The sequence below is a fragment of the Trachurus japonicus genome, chromosome 1 (assembly GCF_045865225.1).
Source record: "Trachurus japonicus isolate A0001 chromosome 1, Traja_1.0".
In the NCBI taxonomy this organism is placed as follows: domain Eukaryota; kingdom Metazoa; phylum Chordata; class Actinopteri; order Carangiformes; family Carangidae; genus Trachurus; species Trachurus japonicus.
In genome coordinates, this window is record NC_140907.1 from 10,968,693 (window position 1) to 10,986,014 (window position 17,322).

At 40.8% G+C, this 17,322-nt stretch overlaps 1 protein-coding gene across 1 annotated transcript in view; it reads right to left on the minus strand.

The window, feature by feature from the left end:
* Nucleotides 1-17,107, minus strand: part of LOC146991406 (endonuclease V-like) — a 92,394-nt gene extending 75,287 nt beyond the window's left edge. Inside the window, exons 1-5 of the mRNA XM_085769201.1 lie at nt 16,950-17,107; nt 13,566-13,737; nt 4,757-4,891; nt 2,819-2,858; nt 2,078-2,190 (exon numbers count right to left, since the gene is read on the minus strand). Of these exons, the coding sequence (XP_085625327.1) occupies nt 2,078-2,190; nt 2,819-2,858; nt 4,757-4,891; nt 13,566-13,737; nt 16,950-16,993 (504 nt within the window). The 5' untranslated portion in view covers nt 16,994-17,107. The remainder of the gene's footprint in view (nt 1-2,077; nt 2,191-2,818; nt 2,859-4,756; nt 4,892-13,565; nt 13,738-16,949) is intronic.
* Nucleotides 17,108-17,322: the final 215 nt, after the last annotated feature.

Consider the following 17,322-nt stretch of genomic DNA (forward strand, 5'->3'; position numbering starts at 1 on the left):
ACACAACCGTGCGGTGCCACACACACACACACACACACACACACACACACACACACACACACACACACACACACACAACACACACACACACACACACACACACACACACACACACACACACACACACACACACACACACACACACACACACACACACACACACATTGAGCAATTGTGGATTCTGTCCTCTACCTCCCGTCTCTCTGACATTTCTTTGTTTTTCCATGAAAAAAGTCACCAATAAACACAAGAGGAAAAGTGATTACACTTTAAAACTTAATGATGCTCTGGTCAGGGTCATCAGCTCTTTTACAGCAAAGGCATTTGTTCACATCTTAAAGTATCACTATGCAGCACTGCAGCTTCTCAGGCTCTTTGTTTGTGTTCTGTAAGACACCAGACTGTGTCTCAATTTGAATGCTTGTATACTTACACTTAATATACTATTCTGAGTATGTAAGTTTGTTCGTTCACACTGACAAGTATGTCAAAATGCAGTGTACTTTAAGTACCTGGATGGTGCACTGATGGAATAATGGACACTTCCCACCCCCAATGATCGCCATCTTGGCTATGTAGCGGAATATAATAAATGTAAATCACGTACCGGCAGGCCAATGTCTTCTGCCAGTAAGAGGCAGCGGTGTAATCTCACCTCACATTAAACAGGTGGCCCACACAAGCAAAAACAAGAAAGTAAGAGTACTGCTAATCTAAATTACAAGCAAAATCAGCTGGTAGATGTGTGACGGTCGACAATAGGGATCCAAAAAAGAAGAAGATGTTGGCAACCATTGCAATCGTTCCAGTAAGTGCACAACAAGAGTATTCGATTTGAGACAACACTAACTGTCGAAATTGACGCACTACAGAAGTAGTATACTACATGACAGTGTACTCATTGAAGTATTCAACTGAATTCATGTTTTGAATCGAGACACAGTTTAGGAGTAACAAACTACAGCACATGACTGTTTCTAGTCAGAGTAAGGTCACAGTGACATTGACCTTTTGACCAGCAAAATCTGATGTCTGTGGACAACTGCTTTTGTGAAGGAGGTACAAGAGACATTACTTAAGATATTTAGATTATATGAACTTTAAATGGACTTTATAGGGTCTTAAAGAGGAACTAAGCAGGATTTGTAGCTTAACTATGCTACATTTTTACCTTAATTAAACAGCTTTGGAGTAATTGTGATGGTTTAATAAGTGGCTTAACTTGTTACAGGGAGGATGGAGGTTCTCTGCCTTCAATGTGCGTGTCATTAATTGTGTCTCTTGACTGAAAAACAACTTTGCAAGATCGAGCTCCCATCTCTGCGGCACTGCGACACAAATGTGCCCCGTCACCTGTAATCTCTTGTTTATGACAGATTAAACTACACAAACATACACATCGTAACATTGTATATGATATATAATGTTATCCACCTTATACTGATTGATTTCTCACTGGCTTTGTTGTAAACAAATGCACATGGCCAGGAGGAGGGTTAGCAAAACAGCAGAAAAGCAACCAGACTTGCATAGTTCCTCTTTCAGTCACACTGTTATCATGTTTGTGCAACAATGATTTCCTGACAAAGGTGGTTTGTGACTCCCTCCATTCCCCCCAAGTGTATGAAAGGGGGTGAGCTGAGACTTGGTCCCCTCTATGCTGCCTGTCCATCGATGTACTCTGGAGTAGGCCTACTACAGTCTCCGAGGAGGTAAAGTTTGTTTATTAAGTCATGACTGTAAGGTTAATTTGCTCATTTTGACATAACCATTTGATCAGTGGTTAGTTTGTTAATTCTAATTCTTTATTCCAATTGATACATTCGATGTGTTTTATTTTCATTACTTATGTTGATATTTGCAGAATGTGTTGGTCTCTTCTGTCATTGTTCACCTTAAATCACTTGGGTGAATAAACTTTGTTAAACTTCAGCGTGTCTTGCCATCCATTTCATGTCGACCTGGGTCAAAAAGTCTTACGCTACCCATACCTGAGGCAGGGGTGTGACAGACGGACAACATGAAAACACAATCACTCCACCGTGGTTGTTGTCTGGTGAGGCTGTGACCATCTCACCTGTGATTGGTGCTCCTCACTCTTGCACACCCCCTGCACCTGCAGCAGGTTCTTGGCCACGCCCACACACGGCAGCCCAGACTGTACTCCCAGATGACAGGCCAGGCCGAACTCTGCAGAGCCCAAACAGCAACAAAAAGTCAACAATGATATAAAACACATGTGAGTGCCGTTCATCCCATCTGATACAGCAGTCAAAACTCATCCAACTGACCTACACAGCTCGATGGGCTCACCTTCAATTCTTAATTAATTCCTAACTGAGCTCTTGCTCATCAAATTGATTTAATTACTGTAAATGTCATTATGGTGCTGTCATTTTCAAAAATGTTTGTTAAAATAACATGCACATCACTAGGCCTTGTCTTCCCTCTCCTGTTCTCCACGTTATAGATTTGCATGGAGTCTTAATTTGATTTCTCAATGAGAGCTCACAGCAAAAATCCTCTGAAACAAGTACAACCTGACAGTGCATTACTCTGAACGTGCTCTCAGACTTCACTTCACTGTTGCACTCACTCAGCCCTCTGGTCCCCTCTGTAGTTATACTTTCATTTGCTCAGAAATAAATGGGTCTAGTAATTCCCCGAGACAGATGTGGATTGTAGTTTTAACACGCGTTAATCAAACAGAGGGAATTAGTGCGACCCGTGCTTTCCTTGTTGGCTGTCACTTTACGTGCTCTTCCATAAATCACAGACGCCACTCATCAGCAGGTGAGTGTAGACCAGCTGGACTCACCTCTGTAGTGGAAGAGGCCGTTCCCATCCACAAACACCACCTGCACACAGGGCACACAGCAAATACAGATGGAATTAATACATCTGAGGCACAATATGAAGATAAAGATTTAACAGTTCATTTTCAGTCATAAAGGCTGAGTAAAAGATGTGTTCCTGAGAAGAGCTCCAGCTACATCGGTCCTGTGTAGACTATCAAGCCTTGTAGCGCCACATTATGTAATAAATAATGTAATACATTTTCACCTGATGATGTAATAACACCGCATTTTGTAATAATCTGCCATATTTAGTGATAAAATTCTTGAACGCAATATGTGATAAACTTTTCCGCATTTTGTAATAAGTTGTAACATAATGCACCGAATTATAACAAAATGCAAGTGTTGCACTTTTTTAATGAAAAAAATGTAATAAGTCGGTGCAGTAACAACTTATTATAAAATGCGGCAAAGTTTATTACATATTGCATTCAAGAATTTTACTACAAAATGCAGCGTTATTACGTCATGAGGTGAAAATGTATTACATTATTACATAGTGAGGCATTATTACATAATGTGGCACTACAAGCCTGCTAATATAAAATAATTATGAACTTTCAATAAAAATAAAAATATGGACTTCCACATCACACTGTCCTTCCTTATCCCTGCATTACTTGATCACAGATACATTTGATTGCAACATAACAAAATATTAAATTTTAATCTATGATTCCAGGATTAAGTCCCCTTTTCAGTACCATGGACAGCTCCGCTCAGTCAACTATGCCAAAAGAACTACTTAGCTTAACTAAACTTCAGTATTTCATGGAAAAGTTTTGTTCCCACAAGAAATAAGAATAATCAGACGGAGAGACACAAACGAAATCTGACAACAGACCCTGACACAATACAAGCTGAGACTCAGATGTCAGTCTTTTTATCACCTCTGAAGTGTCTATGGCTTCTCCTGCAGTACCACAGTTATTAATAACTTTGTTGAAAATGAAACCATGCTAGCAGATACACAGAATATGTTAGAGTTTACAAACTACAATTACCAGCTCACAGTCGTCTGCCTCCACCACTGTTGTCAGACTAGTTTCAGGTTAAATCCCTGTTTATCCTAAATCCAATCAAATATCAACCCTTCATTTGAAATATTCTCATAATTGCTGCATTGGGTCTTCAGTAGAGTGGAAAATTACATTAGCAAGGCCTAAACTGTGTCTTTTGAGGTCATAAAGCCCTTGTCCTTTGATACCCAAAATCTAATCAGTTCACCCTTGAGTCCTGGTGAATGTTTGTGCAAATTTTGATGAAGTTCTGTTGAGACATTACTGAGCTGCTATGTCGTGTAGCCAACCAGGGTTGCCAGGTCTGTAGCCAGGTTTCATCTTACAGGTATCTCATCTCACTCTTGCAAACAAAGCATACAAGCATATTTCTCTAAACCTGAACTTTAAATGTACTCAATCAATCAATCAATTCAATCAAGTCATACTTAAATCAACACATTCACCACGCTATTAGATAATAAAGGAACGTTACGAGACAGTTGTTCTTGAGGTAAATGCAGAGTCTGTTTGCCGAAAAACTGCTCCCGATGGGAACGCGCATCAGTGATTTTGCATGAATTTACCTCTAAAAAACAACTCTGTCTTGTAACGTTCCGTTATTATCTCATAGCGTGGTGAATGTGCAGGTCACAACTTGTCCACCAGAGCGTTTTGGTGTTGTAGGATTGTGTATTTGATGAGTTAGGTAGGTTAGGTAAACCAAGAAATCCCATTAGCCTCCGTAGCGTAGCTCTGAGCAGCTCGCGGCTCTGCCCTGCCGTTCTAAACATAGCTTGCACCAACAATTAAAGGTAATGAACCTACTGCTATGACTATAGGGATTATGGCAATGGGCCAATTTGCCAAAATGTTGAATGTGAGTGTGCAGAAGCTGACCTGAGGGAGAAGTGATGGCTCCTTCTTCTGAAGCCGCTGCAGAGCCTCCAGGAGGAACGGGGTTTCCCTGAAGGCCAAGAAGCCGGCTATGTAGGGGGCAGTCAGGGTCACCATCTGACTGTCCTCATACAGCACCTGGTGGAGGGGTGGGTGGGGGGGGGCACAGACAGAGGGCAGTATGATTGGCTGTAGACACTCTTCCAATCACACATCCCTCCTCATCTCCTTGTGAACCACAACTGAGCAAACTTCCTTCATAAATGTGACTATGATAAAAACAGATAAATCAGTGCCTGTGGACGGACCACAGACAGTGACAGTGTTTGGCTCCGGGGCCTGCATGCTTTGGACAAATGCGTGTACCCCTGTGTGTGTGTGTGTGAGGGCAAGACCACAGACGCATACGCAAGCTGTGAAAGATGGTCACTTACATCGCCCATCTGGCAAAAAATGAAACATCTGTTACTTGATTAAAGGCTGTGAACATAATGTGAGCAGCAGACAAAGTTAATGTATTAAGATGATCTCCTGTACTTGTGGTTTTACAGCTACAGTCAGCGGGCTGAAAACAGAACAGAGCAAATACCACCATCACCTATGTGGGGTTGTAGTCGAGGTGTTGTGACTGTGAAGACATTATATTCAAAAAGTTAAATCCATGCCATAATAACTGGCCTTATGGATCTTTTGTGGTTGTGCACTGTTGGTTGCACACTCCACACACACCTCCTGACACTCATATTTGAGTCTAAACAAACAATAAGCAAAGATAGAGTTGAATTCCACTGATAGAAATTGTTTTGGGCTTTGGTTTTTCTTTTGATAAAACAGTAATATTGTTATTGTGTAGTTTAAATCCAATATTGTCATAAGTGCAATCAAAGTGTCTATGCTACTATTTGTTAAGGAGGCAACAGTTGTTTTGCAAGTCACAACTGAGGATTAGGTTCAGGCTCTGAAGTCATTATTGTTTCAAGTCATTACTGTAAGTTCCCATCAACAATATACTGGTGTTTAAAATGTGTATTATTTCTTGTTTATTCATTATTCAGTATTAATACTGGGACTGGAAAACACTCAACAATGTGTTACACTTTGATGTGTAATATCTGATGTTTTGACGATATCTCTTCGGGTTAGTGTCTGCCACCAGGGCTGTTGCATAGGGACGATAGGCAAATGATAATTCTAGGGGCCCACAGCCCAGTAGGGCCCACAAAAACCCCCAGCAGCCAAGTTTGTATTTTGTCCCAGTAGGCCTATTTCCAGGTGCCACAGAGCTAGGACTTTGATGAAACATCTGGGTAACACACATGTGCATTCGTAACTGTTTCATGAAGCCTTCATGAACCATTGCAATAGAATGCTGAATAGGGGCATTGTTCTTGTATTTCCAGGCGCAATTAGGGGAATTTTATTTTGAAAAAAAATCCCAGTTCGTTATGCAATATCAATGTAACCCGATGTATGAATGCTGAGTCATGCCTTATGAAGTCGTCATGAATGCATTACAAACACCTTATGGTCTTATGAATGTGCTATGCACCCACGACCACCCGTCAAGTAAAGTGTTACCTTTTTTTTTTAATGTGTGTGGTGGCAAATGTCTTTTAATTGTCTGGATCTGTATTTTTTCATCTCTTGATTTCCCATGACAAATTTCTCTACTCTAGGAAACAATAAAGGCTCATCTTATCTTATCTTAAAACTAAGTAAATAAAAAAATGGTAATGGATACATAGTCCAGGAAAATAGTGGCAATGAAAAGTCAGGGGGCAGGGGCCCACTTTAGTTTTCTTTCAGGGGGCCCAGATTTCCTAGCAACTGCCCTGTCTGCCACTATGTATTTTGTAAAAGTTTGTACAATTGCTGTAAATGTTTTGTATTTTTTTTTGTAAATCTTTTGTATTTTGTAAGACTAAACAGAACGGACAGCTTTTCTAAATGTGAATATGATGGGTCTTACTGACACTTTAAAGGGATAGTTCACCCAAAATTCAAATTTCACTCATTATCTACTCACCCTCATGTCGACTAAGAGCTGGGAGAAGTTTCAGAGTTACATATTGACAGGCTTCATGCATATCTGTACCCCTGAGCTCTTATCTCTGTCTATTTTGGTGCAGCGGTGTCACGGGTAACCATGTCTCCTTGATGACCTTCTCGCTCCAGTGTCCCACTGAGCATTAACACGGTTCAGGAGAGCAGCGGTGCTCAAGTTGCTGAACTACTTTCTGAGCGGCTTAAAAAAATCTTTTTGTGCTCAGAGCCAGAGCATGCGCCGCAGCCTCAGATGATGTAACATTAGACAAAAACATCTTTTGTGGAGGCTTGGAGCAGTGGCTACAAATGAAACATGCATAAGTGGTCACGACAAGCCCACAGAGTCTTGACCTGTGAATGTCTTCTGAATCTGCTCAGTTATCAGAAATGTCAGCTCTCTTTCAGGTACATGATGTTTCAGGGATATTTTATGTCTTTGTTGTATATCTAACAGCAGTGACCTTCATCCCCCTCTGCTAAATAGCTGTGGTAAAATGTTGTCTCCTGTGTAGAAAATGTGATTTTATAATGAAAAGATATTTTTTCTTCCAATTGACAGTTTCAAAGATGACGTCTTTCTATTTGACCTTGGCTTATTTAAATGTAAACTTTTGCCTTATTCCTGTTTAACGTCAGCGTCGGCCGCCACACTGCTATGCGTGTCATGTTAGCGGTGCTGCTGTGCGTCATAAACGGCCTGAGGTGCCACACTGTTGGTCAGCATTTCATCAGTGCTGTTGGCTCCGTGCATCAACAACGTGCGCTGACTTATATGTCATCAATTAGACAAACTGGAATGTGCCAGCGGCTTGGTAATGCAAAGATACACAGCAGGACGGAGGAGAGCTGGTGAAAGCCCGCGCCGGAAGGTTAATGAAATGAAAATCTTGACTGCCAAGGTCACTATAACAACAGCCGCTTTAACAAGACTTGAACTGGAGCTGCGCTGTAGATTAAAGCACAGCTTCACTGTGGATCAACACTGCTCTCTGCACTTGACACGTCCACTTAGGTGGTGTGTCGCGCTTAGGTTGAAAATGCAATCTCGTTCAGACATCCACCACTTTATTGGTGAAGAATATTAAAAATCCATTGCGCTTGTCAAAGGTGGCACAGGTTTAGTGATTATGGAGGATAGTTTTACAAAAACTAATCAATAACAAGTGTCCATTTTGTTTAGATGAGTTTGTTTCTTAAGTTTTTGACATACTATGGTTGGAGGAACTGTCTCAACATTGTTGTTACTGTAGATGAGAGTTACACTGCATGTCTATATCTTTTTTTCTTAATATTACCAGCCGTCATCTGCCATGGGAAGAGAACTTGTCTTGATCAGAATGGTTGATGTCAAAGTAGTTTAACACTAGAACGGCCATGGCGGTCATTTTGACCGTTTTGATATTTATATGTGCAATAACTTTGTTGAAAAAAAACATACAATCCTGCTGGTACCTGACTTTTCCTAAAAGTGTCTGTATTTTAATTAGTGTGAATGCTGGAAGCATTCACACTATTGTTATTCGGTTCGGCCATTTTCTGCCTTTCTTTGTCATGTAACTAGTCCTTCATACTTTGTGCTATTTCAACAATTCAAATATCAAAATGTTCAGCCTTTTCGGGACAGGTGTGCTATGTCTTTTCTCTTTTCAACTATTCATACTTTTTGCAATATTCAACTATTTCTGATTTTTTTTTCCCCATAGAGAATGCATTGGAACAGTCTTGAAACTCTTCAAATCTTCTTACTTCTTTCAGCCTTTAAAGCGTCCACATACTTTCAGCTAGAGACTTCATTCAAATTCTGAGCTGTAGACAAACTTCTAATGTATTCATCCTGTATTTACAACTTTTTCATAGCTTGCACCGTTTTTGAGATAAATCCTTTAAAAGCACATGAGGATTTCTGACAAATTTCACACTTTTCAATGAGTGTGTATGGGGTTGGGTCAGAGTGAGTGACATCATCGTTAGAGTGAGAGGGATCGAAAAAACATTCAGGATTTTTTCTGGATAAATTGCCAGCACGGCCACAAATTAAACTCTAGACACATGATTTCCTCACCGGTTTGTAGCCACACTTGTCGTGTCTCATTTAATGTGCTCAAAACAGCAGACAGACTTACAGAATTGTCTCAGTGAGCCTAATTGTCCAGCTAGACCCACTCCAGTGGCTCATCCACTTCAATATAAAAGTAGGAGCTGATTTTTTTAGAAAAGCAGAAATGCCCCCCTTTTCTACCTTGCGACCCTGAGAAAAGTTTTTGCCCTACAAACATTTAATGCACATCAATGTGCTCAGGAAGGTCTGCTTGCCCAGATGGTCAGGAGGACCACATTCTAATAAGAGGTACGGTTCTCTTTTTATGGGCTGTTTTGGGAAGCTGCTCAGAGCTCAAATCTCTCTGCTCTGCTCTGCTCTGTGTGCAGTTGGTCCAGCTGTAGCGGCCAGCTCGTTATCAAAGTCTATAAATAGAACAGGTCAGGTGCAGCCTGGCTGCTCGTTAAGATGTTTTTAAACACAGCCCCACACACACACATGATAAACCAGACTGACAGAGGATGTCCACGCACAAACACAGGCATCACACTCACACAGACAGACACACACAGACGCTCACACACAGTCACACACACACACACATACACAAACAGACAAACACACAAACACAACACTGTTCCACACAGTAAAATGTAAGCATGTTAGTCGCCATGGTAACTTCTGAGGGCAGGCTGCCAATCAATCAGATCATTAGGGAGAGAGGAGTTCTGTGGCGCTTAACAGTTTTACTTTCTGCACATGTACACGCAGACAGAGAGACCGTCAGACTCACACACACACACACACACACAGGTTTTCAGCTCAAATTCATCAGGCTCTCAATTATTTTATACTTTTGATGTAAACATCTCCAACAATTTATATTTTTCTCATGAATTTAAGTTCAGACGTTTAGTCTTTCCAATTCTATTAATAGTAGTACAATTACAGGTGGAGCCTAGGACATAGGATGCAGCTTTTAACATGTGTCCTATCTATCTATCTATCTATCTATCTATCTATCTATCTATCTATCTATCTATCTATCTATCTATCTATCTATCTATCTATCTACCGTATTTCCTCTAATAGAGGCCGAGGCCTTTATTTACTTTAGCTGCCCAGGGGAACCGGCCTGTATTGGAGACCGGCTTATATTTGAGAGAGGCTATTATTTCTTCCTCTGTTTCATGCTGGTGCTCAAATTTGACAGTTACCGTGCTCAGTTTTCATTCTGCCTACAATTAATTATATTTTTTTACACATTACTGTAGCAGGTACCGCAACAGCAGCGATCAGCTGGACAGGATTAGGCTAATAAACGCTGGAGCACAAGTGACCAGTTTTGTCACAGATCGGGTAGCGTCGCAAATCGGGTAGTGACACGCCATGCTGCTAAAGCTCTCTTCGGTCGAGTTGTCAGTGACTGTTTCCTTGAAGCGTGGGTTCATGTGGCACTTCAGATCTAGCTACTGCCATCTGCTGGCACTTGTGGGTTACTGCATCCGTGTTTGGCCGCCTGAGACCAGTGCATCCACAGTGACTGAAATTCAGGTTTTTTCTGTTTGTTTGTTTTTTTCCCATTGACCCGGCCTGTATTTGGGGCCGGCCTTTATTTGTTCGTGTAAACCACGCCCCCGGCCATAGACCCGGATATTAAATAGATACCGGCTACTATTAGAGGAAATACGGTATCTATCTATCTATCTATCTATCTATCTATCTATCTATCTATCTATACCCCTCCCTATTTTTTAACCCCTCTGTCTCCTTTTTTTCTTTCTTTCTTTCTTTCTTTCTTTTTTTCTTTCTTTCTTTCTTTCTTTCTTCTACTCCTTCATTTGTATTTTACTTAACTTTTTATATCCTTCCCTCTCTATCCATCCATCCATCCATCCATCCATCCATCTACCTCTTTCTATCTATCATCCCCCTCTCTCTTTTTCTTCTTTCTTTCTTTCTTTCTTTCTTTCTTTCTTTCTTTCTTTCTTTCACTCCATTTCTGTCTTTTTACTTCTTTGTTTGTTTGATTGTTTCTTTCTTTCTTTCTATTCCTTTTCTCTTCCTTTGTTTTTACTCCATTTCTTTCTTTCTTTCTTTCTTTCACTCCATTTCTGTCTTTTTACTTCTTTGTTTGTTTGATTCTTTCTTTCTTTCTTTCTACTCCTTTTCTCTTCCTTTGTTTTTACTCCATTTCTTTCTTTCTTTCTTTCTTTCTTTCTTTCACTCCATTTCTGTCTTTTTACTTCTTTGTTTGTTTGATTGTTTCTTTCTTTCTATTCCTTTTCTCTTCCTTTGTTTTTACTCCATTTCTTTCTTTCTTTCTTTCTTTCTTTCTTTCACTCCATTTCTGTCTTTTTACTTCTTTGTTTGATTCTTTCTTTCTTTCTTCTCCTTTTCTCTTCCTTTGTTTTTACTCCATTTCTTTCTTTCTTTCTTTCTTTCACTCCATTTCTGTCTTTTTACTTCTTTGTTTGTTTGATTCTTTCTTTCTTTCTTTCTTTCTGTCCTTTTCTTTTTTCTCTCTTGTTTCAATCTTTCTTTCTTTCTTTCTTTCAACAATTTCTTCAGCTCATTCAGCATTGCTTCCAGCATTCACACCATTTCCATTCTTGGAAATGTTTTTTCTAGTTCAAAATGTTTTTTAAATAAATCACACAAAAGGCAAAGAAAATATGGTCACTTTTACCTATTTCGGCCATACGCGGTCATTCTGACCGCACGGATTTCCCCGCGATTAATGTTACAATTTTGGTTGCTCGGCAACTAGCCTACCATTGTTTATGTCAAGTGCCGGTCTCGAGTGATTGTATTTATCAACATTGGAGTGACTTCAGACAATGGCTGCAAATAAAGAGAAGAGAAATATGACGGCTGCATGACGCACCAGGTGAGCTCCGCTGTCCTGTCCTGATCACCAGCTGAGCTGCATAATGTCCCACTGATAGATTCTGTCCTGTATAGGGCTGTAAAGTCGACTGGTCGATATTTCTGGCTCATCTTCATCTTCCTCATATCACATGCTCTCCTCACTGTGCTGTCGGACCCATGTCTATGGTCGGACCTGGCTCTGTCTCCGTTGCGCACGCTATAGCGCTTCATGTCAGAGCATTTTCACGTTGTGTGCTCCAGTCCGTCCGGTCCCGACCGGGTTACGGACACGTGTCCGGGTTACGGACACGGAGCACGGAGCAGAGACCAGGTCCGACAGTGCAAGGCTGTCCCTCTCTGAAGCAGAGGATCAAGTCTGCGTCACTCCCGTCAGTCTTCACAGACAGTCCGCAGACTTGAAAGAGTTTCTGATCATATCGTTGTCAGTTTGTTCCAGGCGACAGAGTTTGTTCTTTGTTGTAATGTGAATTAGTTTACGTTATTACCTTTTTGAAATATATGTGTTGGTGTTATGTTAAAAAAAAGATATCACAACACAATAAATTAATTAACTTTTCAACTTAGTATTTTTTGTGAGAGATGACAAGGTTTTGAATCAAACGGTCATTTTGACCGCTTATGGCCGTTCTAGTAGGTTTGGAATTCTGGCACTTATAGTGTTAAAGCAGAAGTAAGCGATATTTTTGTGTTTATATAAGTCTTAAATAGTTATATCTTCCGACAGCAATCACTTACATAGAGTGTTTAGTCCGAAACACGGTTCTGTCAGTCACTCTGCTCTGCTCTGAGCCGAGGAGAAAACTTTTCTCGTATCCTACAAGTTTTATCCAATGAGGAGAGAGAACGGCATGAAGGGCTGTGTGTGCAGCCAAGGGATGCGTGTGAATGTGGTGACGTAGGGTCGAGGGCGGGGGCTGCTAACTCCATCGGCTGACAAGACGTTATGGTGCGTTCAAGGCAGCCCGTAACTCGTGTTTTTCCGACCTGTGAAGTCGTACCAGTTTGATCTGGTACGAGTTCACGGGTCAGAAGTTACGAGTGGCCGTTATAGTGACTTTGACCGGTAAAACAGGTCGGAAAAACACGAGTGGGTTGCCTGAAACGCTACAAAGTCATAAGTTGTGACTTGAAGCTGTAATTTACGGTTTCAAAAGCCTGCCTGGAACGCAGCATTAGCCAAAACGACCGGATCGCTTACTTCTGCTTTAATTTAGTGAGTTTATTTTGGTCTTCTTTCTTTTCCTTTCTTTTTTTTAACTTGAAAAATCAAGTAGGGGCGGTGCGTGGCACAGTGGTTAAAGCGGCCGCCCCATGTAGAGGCTACGGTCCTCAACGCAGGCGTCCCCGGTTTGAATCCCGTGTCAGGCAGCCCTTTCCTGCATGTCATTCCCCCTCTCTCTGCCTCCCACTTTCCTGTCTATCTCACTGTGTGCTATCAAATGAAGGCAAAAAAGCCAAAAAATATACTTAAAATATAAAGAAAAATCAAGTAAACACATCAAACAACATTATATACACATATGATTTAAGCATAAATAAACAAAAAACAATTCATTGTTTTCCCAAAAGTATAAAAATCCTGAAACTTTTCCCCGCATTAGGACACATATACGCTGACTTGTATGGACACAGAGATCTTAACCCCCCCAATGCCCTTGGTTAAAGCGTAGCAGACTGTGATGTAAAAATGTGTACCTGCTACACGAACAGGTCTGCTGTTAGTATTTTAATTCTTTTGACTTTTCCTGTCCAGTGGGAGTGTCTACTCTTTGGGGTGTGGATGCCGATGCTCTGAGTTCATGTGTGAGCTGTGGGTGCAGCGAGGGGACGGCTCACCTCCAGGTCTGGGTAGCTGAGCACCACAAGCTGGGCGCAGGCATTGATGTCGTCTCCTTTGATGAAGGAGAGGTCCACTCCTCCAACTCTCTCCAGGCCAGAGAAGTCTGGGCTCAGCTGCCAGGCCTCGGTGTCCTCCTCCACCACCAGCTGTCTCAGACGGGCCTGCTCACTGCACACACACACACACAGTAGGGACAGGAGTGGTACTGTGAAGCCACGGGACATGTGCAAACACACACACACATACTGTATGCATTCTGCAATACAGGGGCATCTCAATAAATTAGAACATCATGGAAAAGTTTATTTATGTCAGTAATTCAATTCAAAAAGTGAAACTAATACATTATATAGATCCATTACACTGGTGTTTTTCAACCTTGGGGTCGGGACCCCACATGGGGTCGCCTGGAGTTCAAATGGGGTCGCCTGAAATGTCTAGTAATTGATTAAAAAGATTACTGATAAAAATATGTTTTTAACTAATTATTATTCTTTTTAAAATTATGATTTTAAACACCACACACAATCCTAAACAACTGTATTCTAAACTTTCACTTTCTCAAATATAAATCGAGTTCAAATAAAATGCAGCATATAAAAATATCTGAGCTGGCGCATCTTGACTGAAATTTGTGATGTCAAACTGGGCTCACGAGCCAAAAAAGGTTAGGAACCACTGCAATACACACAGAATTAAACATTCCATGTATTTATATGTTAAATTAATTTTAATTTTAATGATTATGGCTTACATTTAATGAAGACCTAAAATTCAGCATCTTAAAAAAAATTGAATATTACAAAAAACCAATTAAAAAAAAACATTTTTAATACAGAAATGTTCTTCTGAAATTCTGAAAAGTTATGTCCATTTCAATACTTGGTTGGGGGTGTTTGACCTGAACTACTGGAAATGGACTTTTCCATGATATTCTAATTTACTGAGATGCACCTGTACACTCTGCCTCAGCACTGAAAGAGTTATCATCCCCTCACTTACATGACATCACCGAGATCAGCTGTTTTCACATTCTGTCACGTCTTTCTGTGGCAGAAGCTGAAATCCCAGTTCACATTTGTGTCATTCAGACAGTCTTCACTGAGATGAAAACTATTCTTCTCAGGGTCCACATCAAATCCAATCCAAGAGACAGCAAAAAGCATTACAGCAAAATCCACTAAGTCATTCACATTCAAGTCCCAGAATGAATAAAAATAAGAAGAAAATACACAACTAACTTAGCAAACCACTACCACTAGATCTGCTTTTAAGATATAAACAAAAACAAAAAGCGGATCATTGTTCAGTTAGAGATTTTTTGCTACTACATCAAATTTGCATCCAGCTGATGGCAGCTCAAACTAAATCAAATAATAAATTCAGTAACATTTTTGCTACTACCACAAGATCCACATCAGTTTGAAGCAAACTAAACAACACAACACACATAATTATACATTTATACAGTTTTCATAACATTTTGCTGCTGGTGCTAAAAGTCATTGAATGTTGAATGCTGCAGACAGAACTTTGTAGTTTAGCTCCTCTTCACCGACTCCCTGTCATTATCAGATCAGACTGTAAGGTGACACACAGCTGCCTATAATCCTGTCTGATCTCATTTAACTGTATATTCTATCCCATTGTCTGAGTTCTCTGTGTCCTGTCTATCTGCTGGCTGCAGAGTCATTTCCTATCAGGCCTCTTGTAAGAACATCCTCCATGTTGAATCTGTTAAGACCTTTAATTCCAAATGTAAAAGTCATTTTGATGCATATCTCAGATTTTTCCCTTGCAGAACTGTCCTGTAAACAGCCTTCTGCCCAGTCATCCTGTGCAGCACCTGTTGTTACAACTAGTACAAGTATTACTCCATTTACTGATACTGTCTTCACCATGTGGGACCGGCCCCTTCCTCCTGTGCTCTCTCTCTCTGTCTCTCTCTCCAGGTCTCTCCCTCTTTAATGCACCTTTTCCTTGCCTGTGTTGCCACCTGGTGGGAATGTTGGGTTTCTGGAATTAATAATATGAACAGTATATTTTAGTCACCTCACAGCAACAAGGTTCTGTGTTTGGTCCCTGTGCTACAGTAGCCTATAGTGTGCTTGTTCTCCCTGTGCGGGTTCTCCTCAGGTTCTCCAACGTTCTCTCCCACAGTCAAAACACAAAGACATGCACACTGTTTGACTGGCGACTCTATAATGCTCCATAGTGTGAGCCCTCGCCCCGTGTCAGCTGGGATTGGTTCCTGCCCTAACCCAGCCCAAACTGATGGATATTTATTTTTCTTTCTTTCTTTCTTTCTTTCTTTTTTTTTTAAACTAGCAAGGTATTTTTAAAGTAAATAATAAAATAAACTATGGAATACATGACATATTTTAAATTTCATTCATCAAAATTACATACAGACAAGACAGGATTGTCTGACTTAAAGCATATTTTGCCAAATCTTTCTTACAGACAGCAATGGAAACATGGATGGATAGAATGTTTAGTTGCTATAATATGTAGATAACATACCATGTCGTTCTTTAATTTTACTTTTACTTTAATCCGATGCGCTATGCAATGCAATACACCTGGCACTTTAAACTGAGTGCACTTTAGGGCACCGTGCAATACAACTTGGTACCCATGTACTCCTGCACTCTAGCACTTGTCACTTTGGCCCAGCACTTTTGCACCTTGCACTTTATTTCCCAAACTGTCCAGGTTCCATTACTGGCCTGATTATCTGACCTGTTTTTTATCTTGTTGTCTGCTTCGTCATGTCGTGTATATAACTGTGTTCTCCTGTCACTGTATTGTTTTTATGTTCTGGGACTCCGGATGGAAATTAGCATCGATGCTACAATCCGGCACATTTACATGTTTTTATATGTACATTGATGTGCACTGTCCCAGTCAAATAAACAAAAATAAAGACTACAATCTACTGTAGCTAAGTTACAGTAGAGTTTAGCTACACAAACCTACTCTACTCTGAGACAGGGGTCATGACATGAGGTAGACTTTGTGATTGTTGGTGACAGAAACTGTAAGATAGACTAAGGTCAGGGGTCACACACTGATGATATGTCAGCTGAACTCTGCTCCTATCAAAACAGAAAACACCGCTTGTGCAAAAATGCTGAACTATCCCTTTAAGGACATATTCAGAATCATTGGTTCTATCGATGGTCTTGTCTTGACAAACTCTCAAATCAATGGCTGCTGAGGAGTTGATGGCACAGCTCCATGGCTGCTGGCAGAGTTACAACACACACACACACACACACACACACACACACACACACACACACACACACACACACACACACACACACACACACACACACACACACACAGCTCGTCTCTGAGACAGAAAAGCGTCTGACCGTTCCCATTGTTGGACCAGATCCTCTGCAGGAGCCGCGGACATCAGTGTCTTCCCGCCGGACACGCGCTCAGCCCAGAAACTTAGGTGTTGAAGTGTTCGTTACAAGCAACGTGAACACCAAACAAGATGTTGTGCTTCCTGGTTGTGACGTCACTATGAGGGCGGAGCCTGCGCCAAACGCTTTTACAGTCTATGGCCAAACGTCGCCGTGGTGTTATGAGGGTAAATACTGACATCTAGTGGTTCATAGGGGCACAGCAACACACCATGTTTTGTTTTGTTGTTTTCTTTCTTTCTTTATTACTTACTTCTTCTAAGATCTTAGTCAGTCTCACTAAAGAATTCAGAATATAAGCATTGCACTGATTTTT